Below are 19,633 nucleotides of genomic sequence, written 5' to 3' on the forward strand. Positions count from 1 at the left end.
TTTTAACTAAAGCTTGAATTCTTATTCAACTGAACCACTTGTTTATCCTCTATTGATGATCAAGTTCCTTGATCTATAGGGATGAATTCATAAGGTACCAACATAATGTGCTATTTTCCTCTGCAGTAATAAGAAATGCTGCAATTTGACTCAATTTTTTGCAAATTTCCTCATTTTAGTTTTGTCTGATTTTCCTCCGTAAGACCAAGAAATGCGTGATTAGACTCATTCTTGCAATTTTCCTCAGGTTTAAGTTTCAGAAATGCATGTGTTCTCTTACTTACGGCTTTAAGTTCTATAATTCATGTGCATTCTCTTCTTGCATATGTTTTCATGAATACACAGATTTTCTACATCTTTCTTATTGAGAGAGAGACTAACTGTTGACTGTGCGAATGTGCCAACATTTACTTTAACAACCCAACCTGACCTCTTAAGAACAAGAAACTTGCGTCTTTGCAGAAATTTCACATTCACCAAGACATTGCAGCTTTATTACCGTAAGGGCATATGTCATGCCTAAACACCTATCACTAGGCAGGTAGAAACACATCGGCTTACCTAACATGTTGAATTGCTCACTGTAGCATTCACCAGAATCTGATATGTCCCTCAACTGGATGAGCCAACTTTTCCAATCCTTAAATAGATAGGAAAGCTGACAGTCTTCTCGAATTTGCCATCTTCATTCCAAGCCCTCTTGAAATCCTCAAGCACATTCTCTGTCAACAATTCCACACCCTTTTCTTTAGCAGTCTGGTAAGCAGACCATGACCTCAAGTATGTGAAGTAGCTCTCCAAGTCCATCACTTTCTCTGAACTAAATCGGAAGGGTCCATTGTGCTCAAGTCCATCAACTGGCTCAAATGGGAAATGGATGGTTTCATATTTCTGGTCAACCAATGCGCGGGGTGATTCCCAGTATGGACCGGCATCAATGGTGTAAAATCTATTGAACAATGAGTCAACAGTAGGGTTAACTTCTGGGACAGTGTAACACCATGCAGCAATAATTCCATTAGGCTTCTTTAGAACCCATTTAACTTGTTGATAGAATGTGGGCAGATCGAACCAGTGCATGGCTTGGGCTATAGTTACCAAATCAAAGCTGGATTCTGATCCAACGTTGTCCTGGAGTTCAGCCATGGACATGCTGGGGGGAGTGCACTGGTACCTTATGTTTGGTAGCTTGGCTGCAAATTCCAGTTGCTTTGGGCTTGTGTCAGTGGCTACCACATTCTTGTAGATATTGGCCAGCTGATCAGGTAATGAAGCTTTTGTGTTAGAACTACAATATTTCAAGAATAAACGGGGAACCTAAAGGAAGAAACGAGGTAAATTTTAGGAGTTTTCAGGAATTTGAGTTTTGGACAGTCACAACATTATGAGGATAATTATCTTTTCTTGATGTTGACTGATTTACCCACAACACACACAGGTATAAAGATTGACATACAAAAACTTACAGATTTGGCAGCTTGGCCGCTTCCAGTGCCAACATCCCATGCAAGGTCATGGGAAAGGGTCTTGGATGCAATGAAATGGAAGAGCTCTTGAGGGTAACTAGGCCTACCAACAGAATACTGCTTTGCCTGCTTAATAAACAGTTGTGCCATATTCACTCTCACTTTTAGATATATCTGTCTTTGCGTGGTCTTGATGAGATGGTGATCCACAAGTTTCAGCATATATTTATAGTGGTTTGTGACCCTTCTTTGGACTGTCGGCAGATGAGTGGGGTCGGGAGGTTCTTGGCAGGCAAGCAAAAGGGCAAACAACTAGGGAAGGTTTATCATCCTCTGTATTCTTGAAATGAAAATATATGAAGGTGATATTACACTTTTAGTCCCACAAGATAGGGGTTTAATATTTTAGTTTTCTGTTTTACGAGATTTTTTTATAGTCCCAAAATTGAGAACACTCAACACATTTAATCTTATGAAATTTTTAAATGATCCTAAAATTGAAAAAATTATACACATTTAGTAATGTGAGTTCCAAAATAATCCGAGAATTGGGAAAACTCGATAGCCCATAGATCCCTTAGAAAAGAGGGCTAAATGTGTTGAGTTTTCTCAATCTTGTAACTATTTTGAATATCATGTAAAGTAGAGAATTGAAAATGTCGAATCTTTTTAATTTTGAGATAATTTTAAAAATTTTGTAAAGTAAATATGTATTGAATCCCTGTGACATTGGAACTAAAATTGTAATTCTGCCACATATTTAGTATAGTATGATTAGAGTGGATTCCCACGTTGACCAGGGTTGGCTGGTGGATTCAGAGTGTTCAAATTCCCAACAGCAGGAGAAGAAAGAGTCGTTTTGTTCATTGGCTGGTGGGTTGAGAGTGTTCAAATTCCCAACAACAAGAGAAGCAAGATTGGTTTTGTTCATTGGATGTTTGGGTTGGGCCTATGCTTGTTTGTTTTTGACATTATCTTCGTCTCCACTTCAAAAGTCAATTAGACCATCAAATACGAGGACTTGATTCTATTACTACGTTGAATTGGCAGCTCATTTGAAAGTTCACTTTATTACATGAATGATTATGAGTGATTTTACATTTGTGGCCTTGATGTATTGATTACATGTTATGCCAAACACCTATGACTATGGCTTTAACAACATGGGAATCAAATCCTCAAATTTGCAGTCTCAGACGTACTTCTAAATTTGGACAACTTTTTATCACTTTGGTAATTGGTCCAAGATTTGCAAACTTACTTAAAATCTTGTCTTCCAAAAATTATCCCAAGATTGTTACTTATGATCACACATATGCATGGTATCATAACTTATAATCTAGTGAAGAAAATGCAAAAAGAAAACAAAAATAGATACAAAATTCTAATTTAAATATAATTTTTCTATCAAAATAAATCTAGAAAGGAGTATTTTTGCGAAGCTAAACAAACCCATATTAATTTTTCAACTCATACAAATTTTGACATAAATGCCCTGAAATTCATTTAATTAATTTATCAATTTAAAGGTTGATTTCCTCACATGTATTAACGTGTAAAGATGTGTAAGGGTAATTTGGTTTTAAAAGAATTATTTGACCTTTAATAAATTAGTAATAAGTCAATGGTAAATATTAATTCTTTATTCATTTTTTTTTTGTTAATATCAACAAATTCGATGAGTTCAACTAATGAAGAAACTTACTTGTTAGACCGAAAGTAAACCTCAAGAGTTTAGATGTAATTTTTGAAACTATAAAAAATACACATATAATTACATCAAATTTGTGTAATAATCCCAAAAATTAAAGATTGATTTCCTTTTCTTAAAGAATATTTAATGATATTGATTCTTTCCATTGAGATATATTTTTCTGTTTCTTTTATGGTTTTCAATTGAGAAATATTTTCTATTTCGTTGGATTTTAGGGTATACTACTTTTTAGGTGGTTTCAGGTGTGCGTAATTTTTGTTGCCTTCAGTTCCACAGACACATACGGACTCCGCACTTCATACTTTCAGAGCCCACCATTTCCCGCTGCAGTAGAATCCGTTGCAGTTGTTGACAAGCCGCGAAGAAAGAAGGGCATTCGATCTTGCTGATTGATTTTCTGTTTTTATCTATCTGTCTTTGAGGTATCGTTGCGATTACTATAGTATTTTTAATCTTTTCTAATGCAAAGTAGGAGGATAAAGAGAATTGGACAATATTGACATTGTTGTACCAAGTGCTGAAAAGGTCGTGTCTTGGGAATAGCATGATGTCCATTTTTGTCGTTGTTTTAGTCTAAATTGAATTTTTGTTGATAATTTTGTGGAAATCATGAGTGGGTTTTCGCGTAAAAAGTGAAAAGATTATCCTTTTTTTCCTTCTTTTGAAGTAAATGTCTTTTTCTGTGATGAACTGAGAACTTACTGGGCAGAAAAGAAAAGCTTTTTATAAACGAAGATCATCTTTTCCTACAAAGCAGCCTTAATGTATCCCATTCCCGTGATACTGCTTCACATTCACAGCAGTGTCAGTGGATCAGACCATTTTCCTTTAAGATATGGTTATTTGATTGGTGCATGCATTGAAACAAATTGCAGATCACAGGGTAATTACAAGAACTAGTTTGTTGAGCAAAAATTTTGAAATGCATGTGGTTCTTGTCTATCACATATGTGCTGTTGTTTTAGAATTATTTCTCATTTTGAGTCTAAGGGTCTTATTTAGGCACTACATATTTGTTAGCTCATAGTTTTGTTCTTGCGTTCAATTTAACATGAGTGTTTGTTTCAGAACATCTAGTTTGAAGTTTTTGTAAGACTAGCGACATCCGCAGAATGGCCAACATTTCACCAATTCCAACTGAATCTTACAATCTTGGTTTCATTGGGGCTGGAAAAATGGCTGAGAGCATTGCCAGAGGCGTGGTCAAATCAGGGGTGTTGCCGGCTTCTCGTATTCGGACCGCACATCGTGGCACGGCTAGGCGTACTGCCTTTGAATCATTTGGTGTCAAAGTTCTGGATGAAAACAGTCAGGTATTCTCTACACTTGGAGGGCTGATATGTGAAAATGTGTGCTTGGTGCATGTGCTTTTCAATACGCGTAGAGACAACAGATTTTGGCAGTGTGATGACATTTAGATTGGATTGGATTTCTGTGATATCTGGTTTCTCACGTTTCAACAAGTATATTCCTCAAGTTTCTATGGTGTGTATCTTTCTGAAAAACAATTTCATCTTCAGTATTATCTTCTAATGCATTGTGTGTGAATGAGAACCTTAGTACCAGAAATTAGAGCATCACGCCTGCTAACATGATATGCTGTTGAGCTCTAATTCTGTTAAGATGAATTAGGCTGATCTTTTATATTTTTATGTTTCTTTACGCCATTGTTAATGTAGAGCTATAAATACTTAAATCATTCATACGCAAACAAAGATTGAAATATTTTCTGGTGGAAATTATTTCCTGAAAGGTTTCTGCATCTTCAGCTGGAATATTTTCGTTAAAAAATCTGCATTGCAACTGGTAGTCTGCAGAAGCCATTGGCAAGGCAATCTTCTAGTCTCAGTACATCATTTATAAAAAAATCAACATCAGTTTGTGATATATGTTATCTTTTAATTGTTAAAATTGTATCTTTCCTGAAAATTATATAAAATCCTTTTCTGGTATTACTTAAGTTCATATTCTGTTCATGATTGGTTAAAGGAACCAATCTTGCCAAACTTCATTTCAGATTGCTGCGTTCTTGATTTGCTTAATATGCCTTTTCATGCATAATGATTTTCCAAGTTATGTGATACATACTTATCTTCAGTGGATCTTGTACCCTTATCAGCTTGAATACTTGGAGTGAGATGCTCCTAAGTGTGCTTACATGAACTCATATAAATTACACTGATATTTTCAATTGAGACTCTGCAGCATTTGTTGTTCTTTAGATAAATTGGCTGTAGAGATTCTGATTAGTTTTATTGAGTAATTCATAACTTGTCATGACCATTTATTCTTCTTCTCCTTCTTCTTCGTCTTCCTTCTTTCCCCTTCCCCTTGTATCTTTCTTTTTGGTGTCTCTCAAAGGCAGGTAGTTCAAGATAGTGATGTGGTTGTATTCTCCGTGAAACCTCAAGTTGGTATGTTCTCTGCCTGGTAGCTGTGGTGTTTGGTACTCTTTGGCTATTTTTTTGCTTATTCCTTGTCTGTTTTTGTGATACTCTTTATTGTCATATCTGTAATATTACTTTTGAAAGTTCCAAACTGCTTTCCTATTGTGAGGATAAGAAATGGTAATGGGTGTCATTTTTGTCATCTGACTACGAGGAATATGATGTGTGTATTAGCGCCTAAGCAATATAAGTTGACAGAACAAGTAATCTGAACAAAAACTCATTATCGAGCTGTTAAAGAAGCCTGTTTCTGTATGTCTATGTTTTTTTTGTCTTTTGTCAATACCTGTCTTTGTTTTTCTTTTCATCTTTCTGGGAGAGGGAGAGGGGCATTGCGAATTTATATGTGAAGGTATGTTTATCTAGTTCTAGACTTCTAGTATAATTGGTCAGTGATTAGGAATCTTCTTGTTTAACTTTCCTCAAGTCAAGTACCACCAGCTACTGTTACTGGCGCTTCATTTTTCTTATTGTTAAGGTAAAAAGAATTGACTAAAATGTGAACTGATTTTTATACAGAACACATTTTTTTCTCCACTCAATGTAGTTTCATGGAACTATATGTCTGTAAAGACATCTACAAGATTTCTGCTTTCATACCTTTTCATCCTTTTGCATCATCTAACCTAATGTTGACAGTGTATGTTTGGCATTGCTAAAGATCTGTTATTCTCTTGATGCTTTTTGAACATATAGTTAAAGATGTGGTGCTGCAGCTGAGGCCACTCCTTTCAGAGAAGAAGCTCTTGGTGTCTGTTGCTGCTGGAGTTAAGCTAAAAGATTTGCAGGTTTGTTAAGTAGAATTCCTTCCGTATTCTGTCCGCCTATATGTGTTGATTACTATAGAGGTGATATCATTTGGCTATGCTTTTGTTTACGCACGTATTACTCCATATTCCTTATTTGCCTTCATAAGCTTTACTTTCTATAGAGTCTTCTGACCCTCGAAAGGTATAATTACCAGCATTCTGAAGTGTTTTAATCCAAACTGTAAATACTTGGCATTCTCTTTTTTTCAAATCCTTATTGCTGCATTTTTATCTGGTTCATCTCTCAATATCCCTATGTATGGACTTGATATATTCAGGAGTGGGCTGGTCACAGCCGGTTTATTAGAGTAATGCCCAACACCCCAGCTGCTGTTGGTGTGGCTGCATCAGGTACACCAATTTCTCTCTTACTTTTCCCACTCCCTTCTTGTTATAACGTCATGTACAAATGATGTAATCTTACTTGCAAATTATCTATGCATAGTTATTGGCCTTGGAGCAGCTGCAACTAAGGATGATGGGGAATTAATTTCTAAATTATTTGGTGCAATTGGCAAAGTATGGACAGCTGATGAGAAACTGTTTGATGCTATCACTGGCCTGAGGTATGCTGCTTGTCCCATGATGCAATCTTGCGAATCTGTATTAGTGTAAGAGTGGCCCGTTTTCTTAAGATAAATATTTCCAATGAACGCCCAGTGGTAGTGGACCAGCGTACATATACTTGGCGATAGAAGCTTTAGCTGATGGAGGTGTGGCTGCTGGTCTCCCTCGGGAACTTGCACTTGGTCTTGCTTCTCAAACTGTAAGCCAGTGCATTTGTTTAGTTGGTCGCTTAACAGTAACATGCCTGTATGAAAATATCATTAGCATTTCCAAAGATTTGAAGTTTGTGGGTTCAATTCTTTTACATTGTACAACGTAGGTATTAGGAGCAGCATCAATGGCAACAAATGGGGGAAAGCATCCTGGCCAGCTGAAAGACGATGTTGCTTCGCCCGGTGGGACAACTATAGCCGGGATTCATGAGTTGGAAAAGGCTGGTTTTCGTGGAATTCTGATGAATGCAGTTGTCGCTGCTGCAAAGCGCAGTCGAGAACTCTCTCAGAGTTAAGTTGATTACAAACTCTCATGGATCAGTTGGTAGATAAGCAACAGTACGCAAAGCTCCAGACCCCTAGTCTTGTTTTCTTTCGAGCTTTCTCATTCTCATCAACTTCCATGGAACACAGCACGATTCATTCTCGCCCTTCTCTGTTTCTCTTCACCAGCTAGGGCTTCAGATGTGTCTAAAATAATGGCTTAATCTGCATCATTTACATTATGAACTTGTTCTTATTCTCTTTTCAATTTTAGGAGGAAGAAGAGTATCCTATTGAAACTATGCTTTTGAATGTTAAAACTGCAGTTGGCTTGTAAATGCTGGAATCAATCAACTGTGGACAATTCCACAAGAGTATATAAACACACAACTATATTATAATTATGAACACACACATCTATATGAGTGGTAATTCGTGGAAGATTTGCAAACTTACTTAAAATATTGTCTTCTAAAAACTATCACATCATTGTTACTTATGATCACACATAAGCATAGTACCATAACTTCAAACCAAAAATTACAAGGAATCTAGTGAAGAAATCGCAAAAAGAAAACAAAAATAGATACAAAATTCTAATTTAAATATATCAAAATAAATCTATAAAGGAGTATTTTTGCGAAGCTAAACAAACCCATATTAACATTTCAGCTCATAAAAATTTTGATATAAAATGCCCCCAAATTCATTTAATTAATTTATCAATTTAAAAAGCCGAATGATTTCTTTTTCCTGTCCGAAAATTAACGGTTGATTTCCTCACATGCATATTAACGTGTAAAGATGCATAAGTGTAATTTGATCATAAAAGAATTATTTGACTTTTAATAAATTAATTTGGAGTAAATATAATATTTTAATTATTTTTTTTAATTCATATCAAACCTTAAGAGTATTAGATGTAATTTTTGAAACTATAAGAAATTTACGTATAATTACACTAATTTCAAAAGAGAAGAGGGTAATAATCCCATAAATTAAAGATTGATTTCCTCTTCTTAAAGATTATTTAATGATATTGATTCTTTCTATTATATTTTTTTGCTATAATACTTCATTTTCCATCCAAGGTATAACAAAAGAGGGTTAGGTGTAAACGTTGAATTTTTTGAAAAGTGTAAGTGTAATTTTAATTTTTTTTTAGAAGAAAATGTAATTTCATATTTTTAAAGGAGATATAAGTACAATTAACCCATTAATTAAATATGTATCCACACACTAAAGTTTAATTAACCTTTAAATGTTTATAAAGTTTTCACACATAGGTATTCTAAGTGTTCCGTAACTTAGGTCATTTGATATTTTTATACTTTAACTTTTTAGAGAAGCATTTTGATCCTGCATTGTTCTTTTATTTTCATTACTCTAGTCATTTTTCTTGTCGGAGTTCACCTACACTGGTAAGAAAGATAAACTCTCACGAAAAAAAAAAAAACTAAAATGATGAAAATTAAAATGATGTAGGAGCAAAATACTACTTCAAAAAGTTAAAAGACGAAAATACTGGCAAAAATGAGCCAATAGGAATAGTAGCCCGAACTTTAAAAAATCACATGACACTACAAGAAATATAACATTTAACAAAATTAATTGTCATGATTAAAAATGAATATCTGTGGTAAAATATCGTTAACCCTAGCGAGCGTCTTTTAGAAAAACACTACCTCACGTGCTAAAAATACAATTGGATAAGTATTTTTCGCCTCTCAATGACCAAACTACCCCTGTCTTCCCTAAATAATCGCAAAAACCCAATTATAATAGTTGGGGGCGGCGGAGGGCATGGGTTTGGGGTTGGGGGGTGAGGGGCACTAGGTGTGTATTCCCCGAATAGGGACGTGATTGGCAGCAAGATTTGGACAGCCCTAGTGCTCTTCTGCAATTCACACACACATAGTTTGTAATAATAAGAGATAATCAGAGATAATCACACTTCACTTTTCTCAAATTTGGTGTAATTATATTTTTGTAATTTAAAAAATTATATCTAACATTTTTTATATTTACTTTCATCCAATCAATAAGTCTCTACATTAGTCAAAATTCACTGAATTTGCTGATATTAATAAAAAAAAAACTAAATGAAAATTGATATTTATCCTTGATTAACTGATTACTAGACCTATTGTATGTCAAACAGTTTTTTCTGGATGAAACTACCCTTATAACGATGAAAATATATTTTTTTACATACATTAATATGAAGGTAATTTGGTTATAAAAAAATATTTTACCAGCAATAAGTCAGTAATAAGTCAATTGGAGGTTAATATAATTTTTATTTTTATTTTTTTGATTAATATCAGCAAATTTGATAAATTTTAACTAATGGGTGGACTTATTTGTTAGATAGAAACAAACTCCAGAGATAGTATATGTAATTTTTTAAACTATGAAAAATTTATGTATAACTACACCAAATATTTGGGGATGAGAGTGTTACTTTCCTTAAGAATAATTGAACCTGTGGGGACAAACATTAACAGGGACAGCTCCAGTAGTGGAGTAATGGATCAAAAGCCACCCTTTTTCATATGCTAGCATAATTGAATACGAATATTTTTAGACCCACTTTACTATTACGAGTGAAGACATACATGTCTGCAATATCATAGATGCTTATATAAATACATACAAATTACCCACCGATACAGCTGTAAAGACATCCAGTGAAAGACTGAAGGTCAATAGAAACTCGATGCTCCATATACACCCATGGCCCAACCACTGTTTAGAACAGAGCCTGCAGATCCACCACCTGCATAGTCCATAGGTTCTTGTTCTGATACATCAAGTGCAACAGAAATCTGATGAAAATAGCACAGGGAATGCAGTTTGTCATGCTTTATGATCCACAACTTCAACTGCTATTATATATGCCAGAGCACAAAACTAAAAAGAATGCTGAAATAATGAACTTTTGGCAAATACATATAATCTTATTCATCATACTAGAGCCAAATACACATTAAGTACGGAATTACCATCATCTCAAGATTCTTTTTCAGGACCACTTCCGCATGTCGAAACCTTGCCAATTTTTTCACACAATAACTATTCACTAACCGTCGGCTTGGTATCCAAGCCAATTTTTCAATAACCAGAATGCATAAGAATTATAATCAGTCAATTGTTCTTCACTGGATGGATTGTGTAGTAAGTTTGGAGAAAAGTGAGGCAGAGAAGTAGTGTTGCGGCAAAGAGAGCAATAGCAGTCCAGGGACTGCGAAAGTAAGTGTGAATCAGGTCAGCCATCCATGTCTTGGCCTTGCTACTGCAGTGCTCTTCAATTCTCGTTTTCACATCTAGAAAAAGACCACAATTGTTGACTCCATACGTGTCGATCTGTTTGTACATTTTGAGCACTTCCTCGTCGCTCCCCAGGCAGCTAAACAGTATTCCCTTTTCTCGCAGCTCTTTAACATCTCTTGGGGTCTCAAGCAGTGATTTCATGAAGTTCACATAAGATATTACATCACAATCCGTATCAATTTCTGGCGACATTTCAAAGGCCATCATATTGGAGAAGAACACCATGGAATTGTTAGTGACAAACCAGATGGGAAGCTGAAGAAGTCCGTAGAAAGGATAGGAGTGGAATCTGACGTCCGTCAAACAATTAGAACTCGGCCGGAAGTGAATGCCCTTTGCTTTGAGATCTGTGACAGAATAAAACGGGCGGCTTTCCATTTTGAACATGCTCTGGGAGCTGATCTTCCGCTTCCATCTTTTCCATCTAAAACCAAGAAGTCGAGGAAGAAAGCGAGGTTGATCCCTGATGAATTCTTTCCCTTGTCCGAGGAGTGTTGTTCGATGGGCTTCAAGAAGGTGAAGGGGCTCACTTCCATTGTCATTGTCCCAAGGAATTTGTGTCAGCCTATCATCCCCAAAGTTCATAAAACTCAAGAACTTATAGAACAGTGCTTCTCCTTCATCTTTATCATATTTTAGACCAATCAAATACCTGATAATCCATAATGGGATCTGATTCTCAAGCATGAGGAAATCACGGAACATGAATGAAACTAAGGACATGCCAAGAGGATGATATTCGTTCTCATCCTCCAGCTCCATATAGTGTAAGATGAAGCAGGCATCACTGAGGACCATTTCAGCCAATGCCTCGTCATTAAACTCATTCGTCGATCCTTCCTCATAGTAACTCCTGATTTCATCTATTTGCTCCAAGATCTTGTTGAAAAAGAAGCTTTTGTCCTTGGCAACACTGCCTGAGACGAACCTGTTAAGAATCTCGGCCTTGAATTCCTCCACCTGGCGAAACTGTGGTCGCCCATGGTGGTAGGGACCAAGTGAAAGAACCACTGGATCATAGACATGCTCCATGTTTGCACGCAGTGGTGGTGGCACCTTGTAAATTCTCCGCCGGCGCACCTGAGATTCTGTAGTTGTCTTAGCTGATGGAATCAGAATACTGACTTCAGGTGGAGAAGCTTCTTCTCTTTCTTCGTTAGCAACACTTCGAAATTCTTGTTCTGAGACTGAGTTGTCTGCCATTGACATACTAACTAGACAGAACTGGCCACAAGAAAACAGAGTAAGAGCAGACCTCTTTTTACCAGGTGCTTGAACTTAAAGAAGTAAGATATCTTTTATAGTGCTTGAAGCTGATTTTTCTTAGTTCACATTTTGATTAATTTCATTATGAAGTTAGGACATACTGAAAAGTGACATTTGATAGCTTGGCCCAACACAAGATTTGCTTATCATAAAAGATATCACCATTTCCTTTTCACATGCTCCTATTGTTGTTCTGGACGTTACCATTATTGTCGGACATTTACGGACAATGTCTCAAATTTATGAAAAGTCTCTTTCTAAAAGTACTCTTTAAATGAAAATGTGACACTACTTTTACGCTATCTTCATGAAAATATTCAGAACCTTCGAATTTTCAATCCTCTCATGAATTGCAAATTAAAACAAAAATTGATCATGATGGATATATATATGGTGATGGAAAAAAGAGAATTGGGATGTGATTGCCACCAAGATTTGGACATCCATGTGCTCTCCTGTAATTCACACAAACATATCAAAAAGCTTTTTTTTGTGCTTGCACTAGTAATTGTACCTGAGGGGTTAAAAGTTGAAAAGGACAACTCTAACTCAAGTAAATGTGAGTAATGCATCAAAAGGTACGCTTTAGCATGACTGGAAACGGATTTTTTGCAACTTGAAGGTCAAGTTAGAAATTCCATGTTCCATATAAGCCCAACAATTATTTAGATGGGGACAGAGCAAGGGAATCCACCATTGGATAGTCCATAAAATTTTTCTCTGTTAAAATGAAGTGCAATAGATACCTGATTTGAACCACAGGAAACAAAAACTAATATGCAAGTCTCTTTGTTTCTTTCTTTTCTGGTACTCATCATCTCAAAGCAACAAGTTGTATTGCAGATTCAATCTACAGAATTTCCATGAGATAAGATACACAAGGATGATGTACCTCATAATAGCTCCAGCTTCAAACTAAAATGAAATTATGAAATCTGTCGAAACATTTGCAGTGTCAGATAAACTGCTGGCCTTTTCAACCGGAGAATGGCTTTGGTCTTTCTTTTCAAAGTGGTTTTATTAAAGAACAATCTGCAAAGGGAAAGATCCGTTAGAAAAGAAGTTTATGAAGAAAATATTTACAAATAAAAGGCATGATAGAGACTTGATGACTTAGGCATTATTGTACTTTCTGCAAGCAGTGAGGTTGATTGGTTAAAACTTGTCTTCAAGTTGGGAAGACTTCCAACACGGAGCACATCATTGGAGCCTTAAATACATAAACAGTGGAAGACTTGCTAGCCTATAATGGTTTCAATCTCCTGCACCATGGCCAGCCACAGCTTTTAATTGATGTTAAAGCATACTTGCTTGCTGGCTGTAAAACACTCAAATGATGTTGATTATCGTTAGTCGGCCATCCAGTCAATGATATGATAAATGTCTCATACAATTCTAGGAAATATAGGCTTAGGGCTTAAAAGAAAGTTTCAACATAAATTGCTGCTTGCTCCAATCTTAAATTTATTCCAAGGCATACCAGTGGAAGCTGCAATCCTTGCCGGTTTGCTTACCTGCAGCCATATATGAATTTAAAGCTCAGCATCTTCTAATTTTAATCTTCTTTTTGGAAGGAACTGGCATCCTTGTATGATCTGCTGATGTACAAGGCACAGTCCGAACTTAATATGCAGCAAAATTACTCCAAAACCGATTAGTCTGAATGTAAATGCTCCTTTTACTATTGCATTTCAGAGAAGTGCGACTAACAGCTAAATCACTCCAAAACCGATTAATCTGAATGTAAATGCTCCTTTTACTATTGCATTTCAGCAAACTGGAACTAACTGTTGTCTCACTAGTCAACTATCAACAAGGACAGAAATGCTAAATCACGGCATTCTTCCCCACCTATGATGCTACCAGTAATCATTACATGAACATACTCCTCCTTTGAAATGGTGAAACCGATTCCTATCCCTCACAATTATTTCTCGATTATAAACTGTTGATATCAGCTTACTAGCCTGATGACAATCTTTACAGACACGCAAGTTCTTTGTGATACGAATAGTTTCACCAGGTTTAGTTTTTAACAACCCAAAGGCAATAGCTAGCTTCTCGCTGTGGTAGTGCAATGGATTCTCTGTTTCCTCCTCACAGATATCATACAACATTCCATCTGTGTCTGGCACATAACCTAGATCTTTAATACGGACCAACATCTCTTCAAGTTTGGCATATATCTCTGTAGCCTGTGGATGAGTTCTTCCACCAGCAATAAACTCGCTGACAGTACCTTCCAATTCTATCATAGAAAAACCAGCTACCTTTTTAACTCCTCTATCATTCATCAACTTCCGAATGTTCGCAACATCTTCCCATCTACCAGCTTTCGCATAGAGATTGGCCAACAACACATAGCGCCCACTATTATTGGGCTCTAGTTCAATCACTTGCCTCCCTATTTCCTCTGCCATATCACTATTCCCATGGATTCTACAAGCCCCAAGAAAAGCACCTAAAACACCAACATCAGGTCTGAATGGCATTTCATTTATAACTTTCCTCGCTTCCTCTAGCATTCCAGCCCTTCCCAGCAAATCTACCAAACATCCATAATGCTCCATTCCTGCAGCAATGCCATAAACTTCAGTCATGTAAGAAAAATAATACTTTCCTTCTTCTACCAAACCTGAATGTGCACAAGCACCAAGCACATTAACAAACGTGACATAATCAGGGGTCACCATAGTTTCCGCCTCCATTTTTTTCAGAAGCTCAATGGCAGCCTTGCCTTTACCATGCATTGCAAACCCTCCAATCATACAATTCCAAGATGAAACACCTTTACTAGACAATCCATTGAATACCTCAACGGCCTTATCAAGACATCCACATTTACAGTACATATCCAAAATTGTCGTTGCCAGCTTGGGATCCACTTCGATTGCACTACTCCTAATATAATCATATATCCACTCACCTTGCTCCAATGCACCAAGCCCTGTACAAGCTGACAACATACTTGCAGCCACAAAGTTATCCATTGCTACATTTTCTTTTCTCATCCTTTCAAACAAATTAAACGCTTCGCGGAACCTATTATTCTGCACATGAGCCGCAATCACAGCATTCCATGCAGCCGAATTTTTAATGGGCAATGACTCAAAGACGACAAACGCTTCATCAACACATCCCCAACGTGAATAACCACTGATCAATGTAGTCCAAGAAACATCATCCTTCTTATCCAAACTATCAAACACTCTCTTTGCTTCCTCCAAAGATTTAAAATTCACATACATATGGATCAAATTGTTCTGACAAAACGAATCCTCGGAGAACCCAAGTTTTATCACGTGAGCATGCACCTGCTTCGCTTCTTTAACAGCATTGTCGACGCAACAAGCTCGTATTACAGGAGGGAAAGAAAACTTATTCGGGGTGACGAATTTTTCAAGCATGTGAGCATACAAGACAATGCAGTCTCTATACAACCGTGCTTCCAGATAGCCTCTGAACATAGTATTATATATAAAAGCATCTGGGTGGGGCAATGAAGCGAACACCTTGAGGGCATAGTTCAAGTCCCCGGATTCTGACAGCGCACAGAACCTAATAACACGGCCCATGGCGTCATTGTCGGAGGAGAGACCCAGCTTGATGATGTGGGCGTGGTGTTGTTTGAGCTCGGCCATGGTTGAGCAAGACTGTAGATTCTTGAATGGCGTGGCCTTGGCCGTGGATATGGACGGCGTGGCTGTGGCTGGAAGCAATTGGACCGAAGACATGGGACCCTACCGTTGGAGTCTACAAGTACAACTCCCTACTAATGACCGGAAATATTTATAACATCTAATCTAATATATCTTAAAATCTTTATTTTCTTTTATATAAAAAAAAATCAAGAAAACAAAGGAAATCCAATCAAAGAAGAAGAAAAATAATTTACATAGATAATAATAATAATAATATTAATAATAACAATTTATACAGTAATAATAAGAATAAATTACATTGACATTCTAGTAACTCTGAGCAAATTAGGAATAGTCAACTTTGAGAATTGGACAGTTTCATTGACCGAATTATAGTCCAGAAAAGCGTCCTAAGTTAGGTTTATATACACAAACAAACCCTGCAATTTGCAAAATTAGAAATACACTTCTTGAGTTTGTAGGTATAATTACAACTACATCTCTTATTCAAATACAAAAGCTTACAGTAACATACTTCAAATTACATTTATAATTTTATAAAAAGTAAAAAGTATTTGCATATTTGGACATAAAATCAACTGAATGTCAATATAATTTACCTAGTGATAATGTAAGTTACAGCTTTAATGATTGAAAAAGCAATTATTGATAGAATAATGCTATATATTATAGTTAAAATATAGGGATAATTATAATTAAACACCCCTCTAAAAATATGAACTATATTTTTTCTCAAAAAATGAAATCACATTTACACCTTCTTCAAAAATTGTTGGTTTACTCCTAACTCCAAACAATTAATAATTAAAAATACAGAAGAAAGGAGAAAAGCAAAGAAGGGAGTCCTTCAACTTATGACAAAAGAAAGAAGCAAACAACTGAGGCAATCCCATAAGGCACAGACACAGTCTAAATCTTAACAGGCACAAACCAGATTGAAAATTTCAGTCACATGCAGATATTTACAAGAAAGAAAGTACATCATCCTTAGTTCGGAACTGTAAGTAGTACGTTTTTTGGTTTATCTCATATTGAATGATCTGCATGAAGAAAGGCTGAGTTTGCAAGGAGAATGATGACCCGACAACGTTTCACATATCCTCAGCCGTTGCCTTGGCGTGCTCATCGACCTCGACTTGGCCTTAGCAGATTCTGTGGCAGCCATGTATGCTGGGAAAACCGGTGAGTCGGGTAGGGATCCGTCGTCTCCTATTGATTTCTGTTTCACGTGACAAAACGATCTCCTCGGTAGTGAAAATGGCGAGCTTAAATCCTCTATTGTTTCCTGTTTACGTGCACCTCTCAGCCTCAGTTGTCCCAGCCTGCTTGTGTCAACTGATATAGTATTTGAATGAGGTAAAGACTTCAACCTCTCTGTTTCTTCATGTTTTTCTGCCTCTAGTTCTGTGTATCGGTCAAACCGGCTGCTCCTTCTGCTTTCTTTCAGGGTCATTGATTCTTGTAGGAATTGCTCGTTTCGTCTCTCCTGGAAGAGAAAATAATGACACCATCAATTTCATTCATCGTTCATTTAAACATATCAGCAGTAAGAGCAGAATCAAAATTTACCCGATATGAGAACGAATACTGCTTCATCCGCTCCCGTCTAGCAATCGCTTCCTGCTTTCTTAGATACAAGGCTTCCTTTGAAACCAAGCTCAAATCCCAACTCCTGTCGGCGTTGGAGTGAAGCTGCCAAGGGACAGAACACAATAACGTTTTCCACTACAGTGCAACAACTCAACTCAATCATCAAGTATGAGGCCAACGGTTAGTAAATGCAAATCATTCAGGAGACTTGAGAAGTTGAAATTTGAATGGTTAAGTTAAAATTTGGAAAGAATTATAAGTAGCCAGATACTATGCAAACTTGCAAGAAGTAAACCAGGAAGAAATTACCTTTAGTTCTTCAGATTTCAGCCCTTCCTTTTGGTTCTGTCTGTTTTCACCATAAGTAAAATAATCGAGCAGAGTCCGAATTCTCCTTCTATGTACTAACTGATGATGTTCTTTTGAGAACAAAGAAAGGGATGCTAGTTTCTTGATGACACTCCTCCTCACGAGCTCGCCACGAGCCACTGCCTGAAGCTTCACGATACCTTTAATTGCACTTAGTGCTTTCCTTGCCTGCATAAATCCCATTTAAAGTTTCAATCTACAAAGGTCATCTTAATGAGCGATTCTACAATACCACATCATCTATCCAATTTGTTGCAGCAAACCAGCTACATGATTTTGACGTAAAACCGACCCTCGTCAAAGGTGATTCTACAATGAGCTGAGTGAAAAGTCCAGTCTGCTTACCAGTGTGGCGGTGTTGGTGGGTAGTTTCACCACCCGCCACCTCAAAATCAATGACTCTTATCGAATCAAGAATATTCGGTAGCATAACACCTACATTCTTGCGGCACTACATCGTGCAGCCGCTACATACAATACTAATTCGAAAATTGGAAAAGATCTTGGTTTGTAGTTCATGAAGAAACCACTTTAAGTGCATTCCAAAAATCTAGGTTGATCATAGCAATCTTTCCTGAGAGTTGGTGTAATTAGTGACTGTACGCGTTCCACTTTTAGAATTACCGTATCCTCCCTCCAAGTTTTTGTAAAGACGGATTAAAGGTCATCTTCATATTATGCATCCCTTCTAAAGAACTGTCAAATGAGTGAATCTTTCCCTCAACAACTAAGCCAAAGAAATGGATAAATACACTTTAGGAAAGACTCACAAGATATCCCCGAAAAGCAGTTTGAATTCTGACAGCTGCTAAGTGCTGATTCATCCTTTCGACTTGACATGGGAAACTAGTAAGCCTCACCACTTCAGCTGCAGCATTAGCGGCCGCGACAGCGGCTTCTGCTGCAGCCGCTGTGGCTATGGCAACTGCCACTGCATGCTTTCTCTGCTCTTCTGCAGCCTCATCTAGTGTTTTCTGGGGTGCTTCTATTGCTGGATGCTTTCTCAACTTCAACATTTCAAGAAACCATCTCCAACTCTTTGATCTCTGAGCACTCCCAAGTGGAAAACAAGTATTGTAAATGAAGATCAGAGCAGAAAAACAGCCAAAAGAAATTGAATTTTACCTCATCAGACTCTGGTTTTGGCTTAGGAATGAACAGCCTTTTCACATAAGTGAACCAGCTCTTCTTCTTCCCCATGGAAAACCTCCACCACAGCTGCTTCTTTTTTCTTTCTTTTCACTCAGGTGTTTAACCAAACAGGTGATGAAGATATCATCTGAGTGCATGATGACAATGAAACAGTACCTGTATAAATAAATGTGAAGCATGCAGGTGAGAGCAAACAATTCACAAAGGGCAAAGCATGTGGGCAAAAGAGTCCATCATTTTCTTGGATGATGATGGCATAAAAATGGCAAGAATACACATAATTCTATGTGGTTCAAAAATAAAATTCCGATAATATAGTTTCTCTTACACGAATATAATATTTATTCAGCTATAAAACCACACCCAGCCATTAATTATGCGTAACCAATAGTTCACCCAATACGTCCGTCTGTAAAATATTATAAAATTTACAAACAAAACGAAAATTCAAAAAATAAATCAGAATATAACGTTAGATCAGATTCCATACTCTCCAATATTTAATAATGGTTTGAAAAGCATATCATGTGATGATAGAAAGCAACTTTAGAAAAAGTTGTGGAACGGAAGGGAGAATTGATCTATCAATTATGAAGTGATTGGAGAGTACTTTTTTTTTTTTTTTTTAATTTTCTTTTTCCTAAGGTGACTTGAAATAAAGTGCTTTTAACATCATATGGCCCTCTATCCCTAACTGTCATATTCTCAACTACCTGTCCTTCCCCAGTTTAATGTCTGTTATAATGAGTGAGTGAGCCTTGAGACATTGTTTTGAAATTCTC

General features: G+C 36.7%; 5 protein-coding genes across 8 annotated transcripts; 1 reads left to right on the forward strand and 4 right to left on the reverse strand.

Annotated features, from left to right (window-relative positions):
• Positions 1-383: 383 nt before the first annotated feature.
• On the reverse strand, positions 384-1,679 carry LOC105162586 (S-adenosyl-L-methionine-dependent methyltransferases superfamily protein). The gene is made up of 2 exons (XM_011080655.3): positions 1,467-1,679; positions 384-1,257 (listed from the first exon to the last, which is right to left on the reverse strand). The coding sequence occupies exons 1-2, from the start codon at positions 1,614-1,616 to the stop codon at positions 613-615; spliced, it is 795 nt and encodes a 264-aa protein (XP_011078957.2). The 5' UTR covers positions 1,617-1,679; the 3' UTR covers positions 384-612.
• A 1,692-nt stretch (positions 1,680-3,371) lies between these two features.
• P5CR (pyrroline-5- carboxylate (P5C) reductase) lies at positions 3,372-7,817 on the forward strand. The gene is made up of 8 exons (XM_011080652.3): positions 3,372-3,602; positions 4,249-4,493; positions 5,546-5,594; positions 6,324-6,415; positions 6,715-6,787; positions 6,882-7,002; positions 7,097-7,202; positions 7,323-7,817. Exons 2-8 carry the CDS (start codon positions 4,293-4,295, stop codon positions 7,509-7,511), a joined length of 831 nt encoding a protein of 276 aa, XP_011078954.1. The 5' UTR covers positions 3,372-3,602; positions 4,249-4,292; the 3' UTR covers positions 7,512-7,817.
• A 2,194-nt stretch (positions 7,818-10,011) lies between these two features.
• On the reverse strand, positions 10,012-12,021 carry LOC105162581 (UPF0481 protein At3g47200). Of its 3 annotated transcripts, none has more exons than XR_016065554.1 (2): positions 10,485-12,021; positions 10,012-10,258 (listed from the first exon to the last, which is right to left on the reverse strand). XR_016065554.1 is itself a non-coding variant. In XM_011080644.3 (1 exon), exon 1 carries the CDS (start codon positions 12,019-12,021, stop codon positions 10,627-10,629), a length of 1,395 nt encoding a protein of 464 aa, XP_011078946.1. In that variant the 3' UTR covers positions 10,390-10,626. The 3 variants fall into 3 exon arrangements, 1 of the variants encoding a protein (XP_011078946.1); XR_016065553.1 differs by having other exon boundaries at positions 10,012-10,307; XM_011080644.3 differs by lacking the exon at positions 10,012-10,258 and having other exon boundaries at positions 10,390-12,021.
• Positions 12,022-13,937: 1,916 nt separating this feature from the next.
• On the reverse strand, positions 13,938-15,868 carry LOC105162582 (pentatricopeptide repeat-containing protein At5g66520). The gene has a single exon (XM_011080647.3). The coding sequence runs from the start codon at positions 15,810-15,812 to the stop codon at positions 13,938-13,940; it is 1,875 nt and encodes a 624-aa protein (XP_011078949.1). The 5' UTR covers positions 15,813-15,868.
• A 580-nt stretch (positions 15,869-16,448) lies between these two features.
• LOC105162580 (protein IQ-DOMAIN 12) lies at positions 16,449-19,303 on the reverse strand. 2 transcript variants are annotated; one of them, XM_088880416.1, is made up of 6 exons: positions 19,180-19,303; positions 18,825-19,007; positions 18,470-18,745; positions 17,640-17,867; positions 17,310-17,432; positions 16,449-17,226 (listed from the first exon to the last, which is right to left on the reverse strand). In XM_088880416.1, exons 2-6 carry the CDS (start codon positions 18,897-18,899, stop codon positions 16,762-16,764), a joined length of 1,167 nt encoding a protein of 388 aa, XP_088736542.1. In that variant the 5' UTR covers positions 18,900-19,007; positions 19,180-19,303; the 3' UTR covers positions 16,449-16,761. The 2 variants fall into 2 exon arrangements, with proteins under 2 accessions (XP_088736542.1, XP_011078945.2); XM_011080643.3 differs by lacking the exon at positions 19,180-19,303 and having other exon boundaries at positions 18,825-19,154.
• Positions 19,304-19,633: the final 330 nt, after the last annotated feature.

The sequence above is a fragment of the Sesamum indicum genome, linkage group LG5 (genome assembly GCF_026168435.1).
Source record: "Sesamum indicum cultivar Baizhima isolate 11 linkage group LG5, ASM2616843v1, whole genome shotgun sequence".
Lineage (NCBI taxonomy): Eukaryota > Viridiplantae > Streptophyta > Magnoliopsida > Lamiales > Pedaliaceae > Sesamum > Sesamum indicum.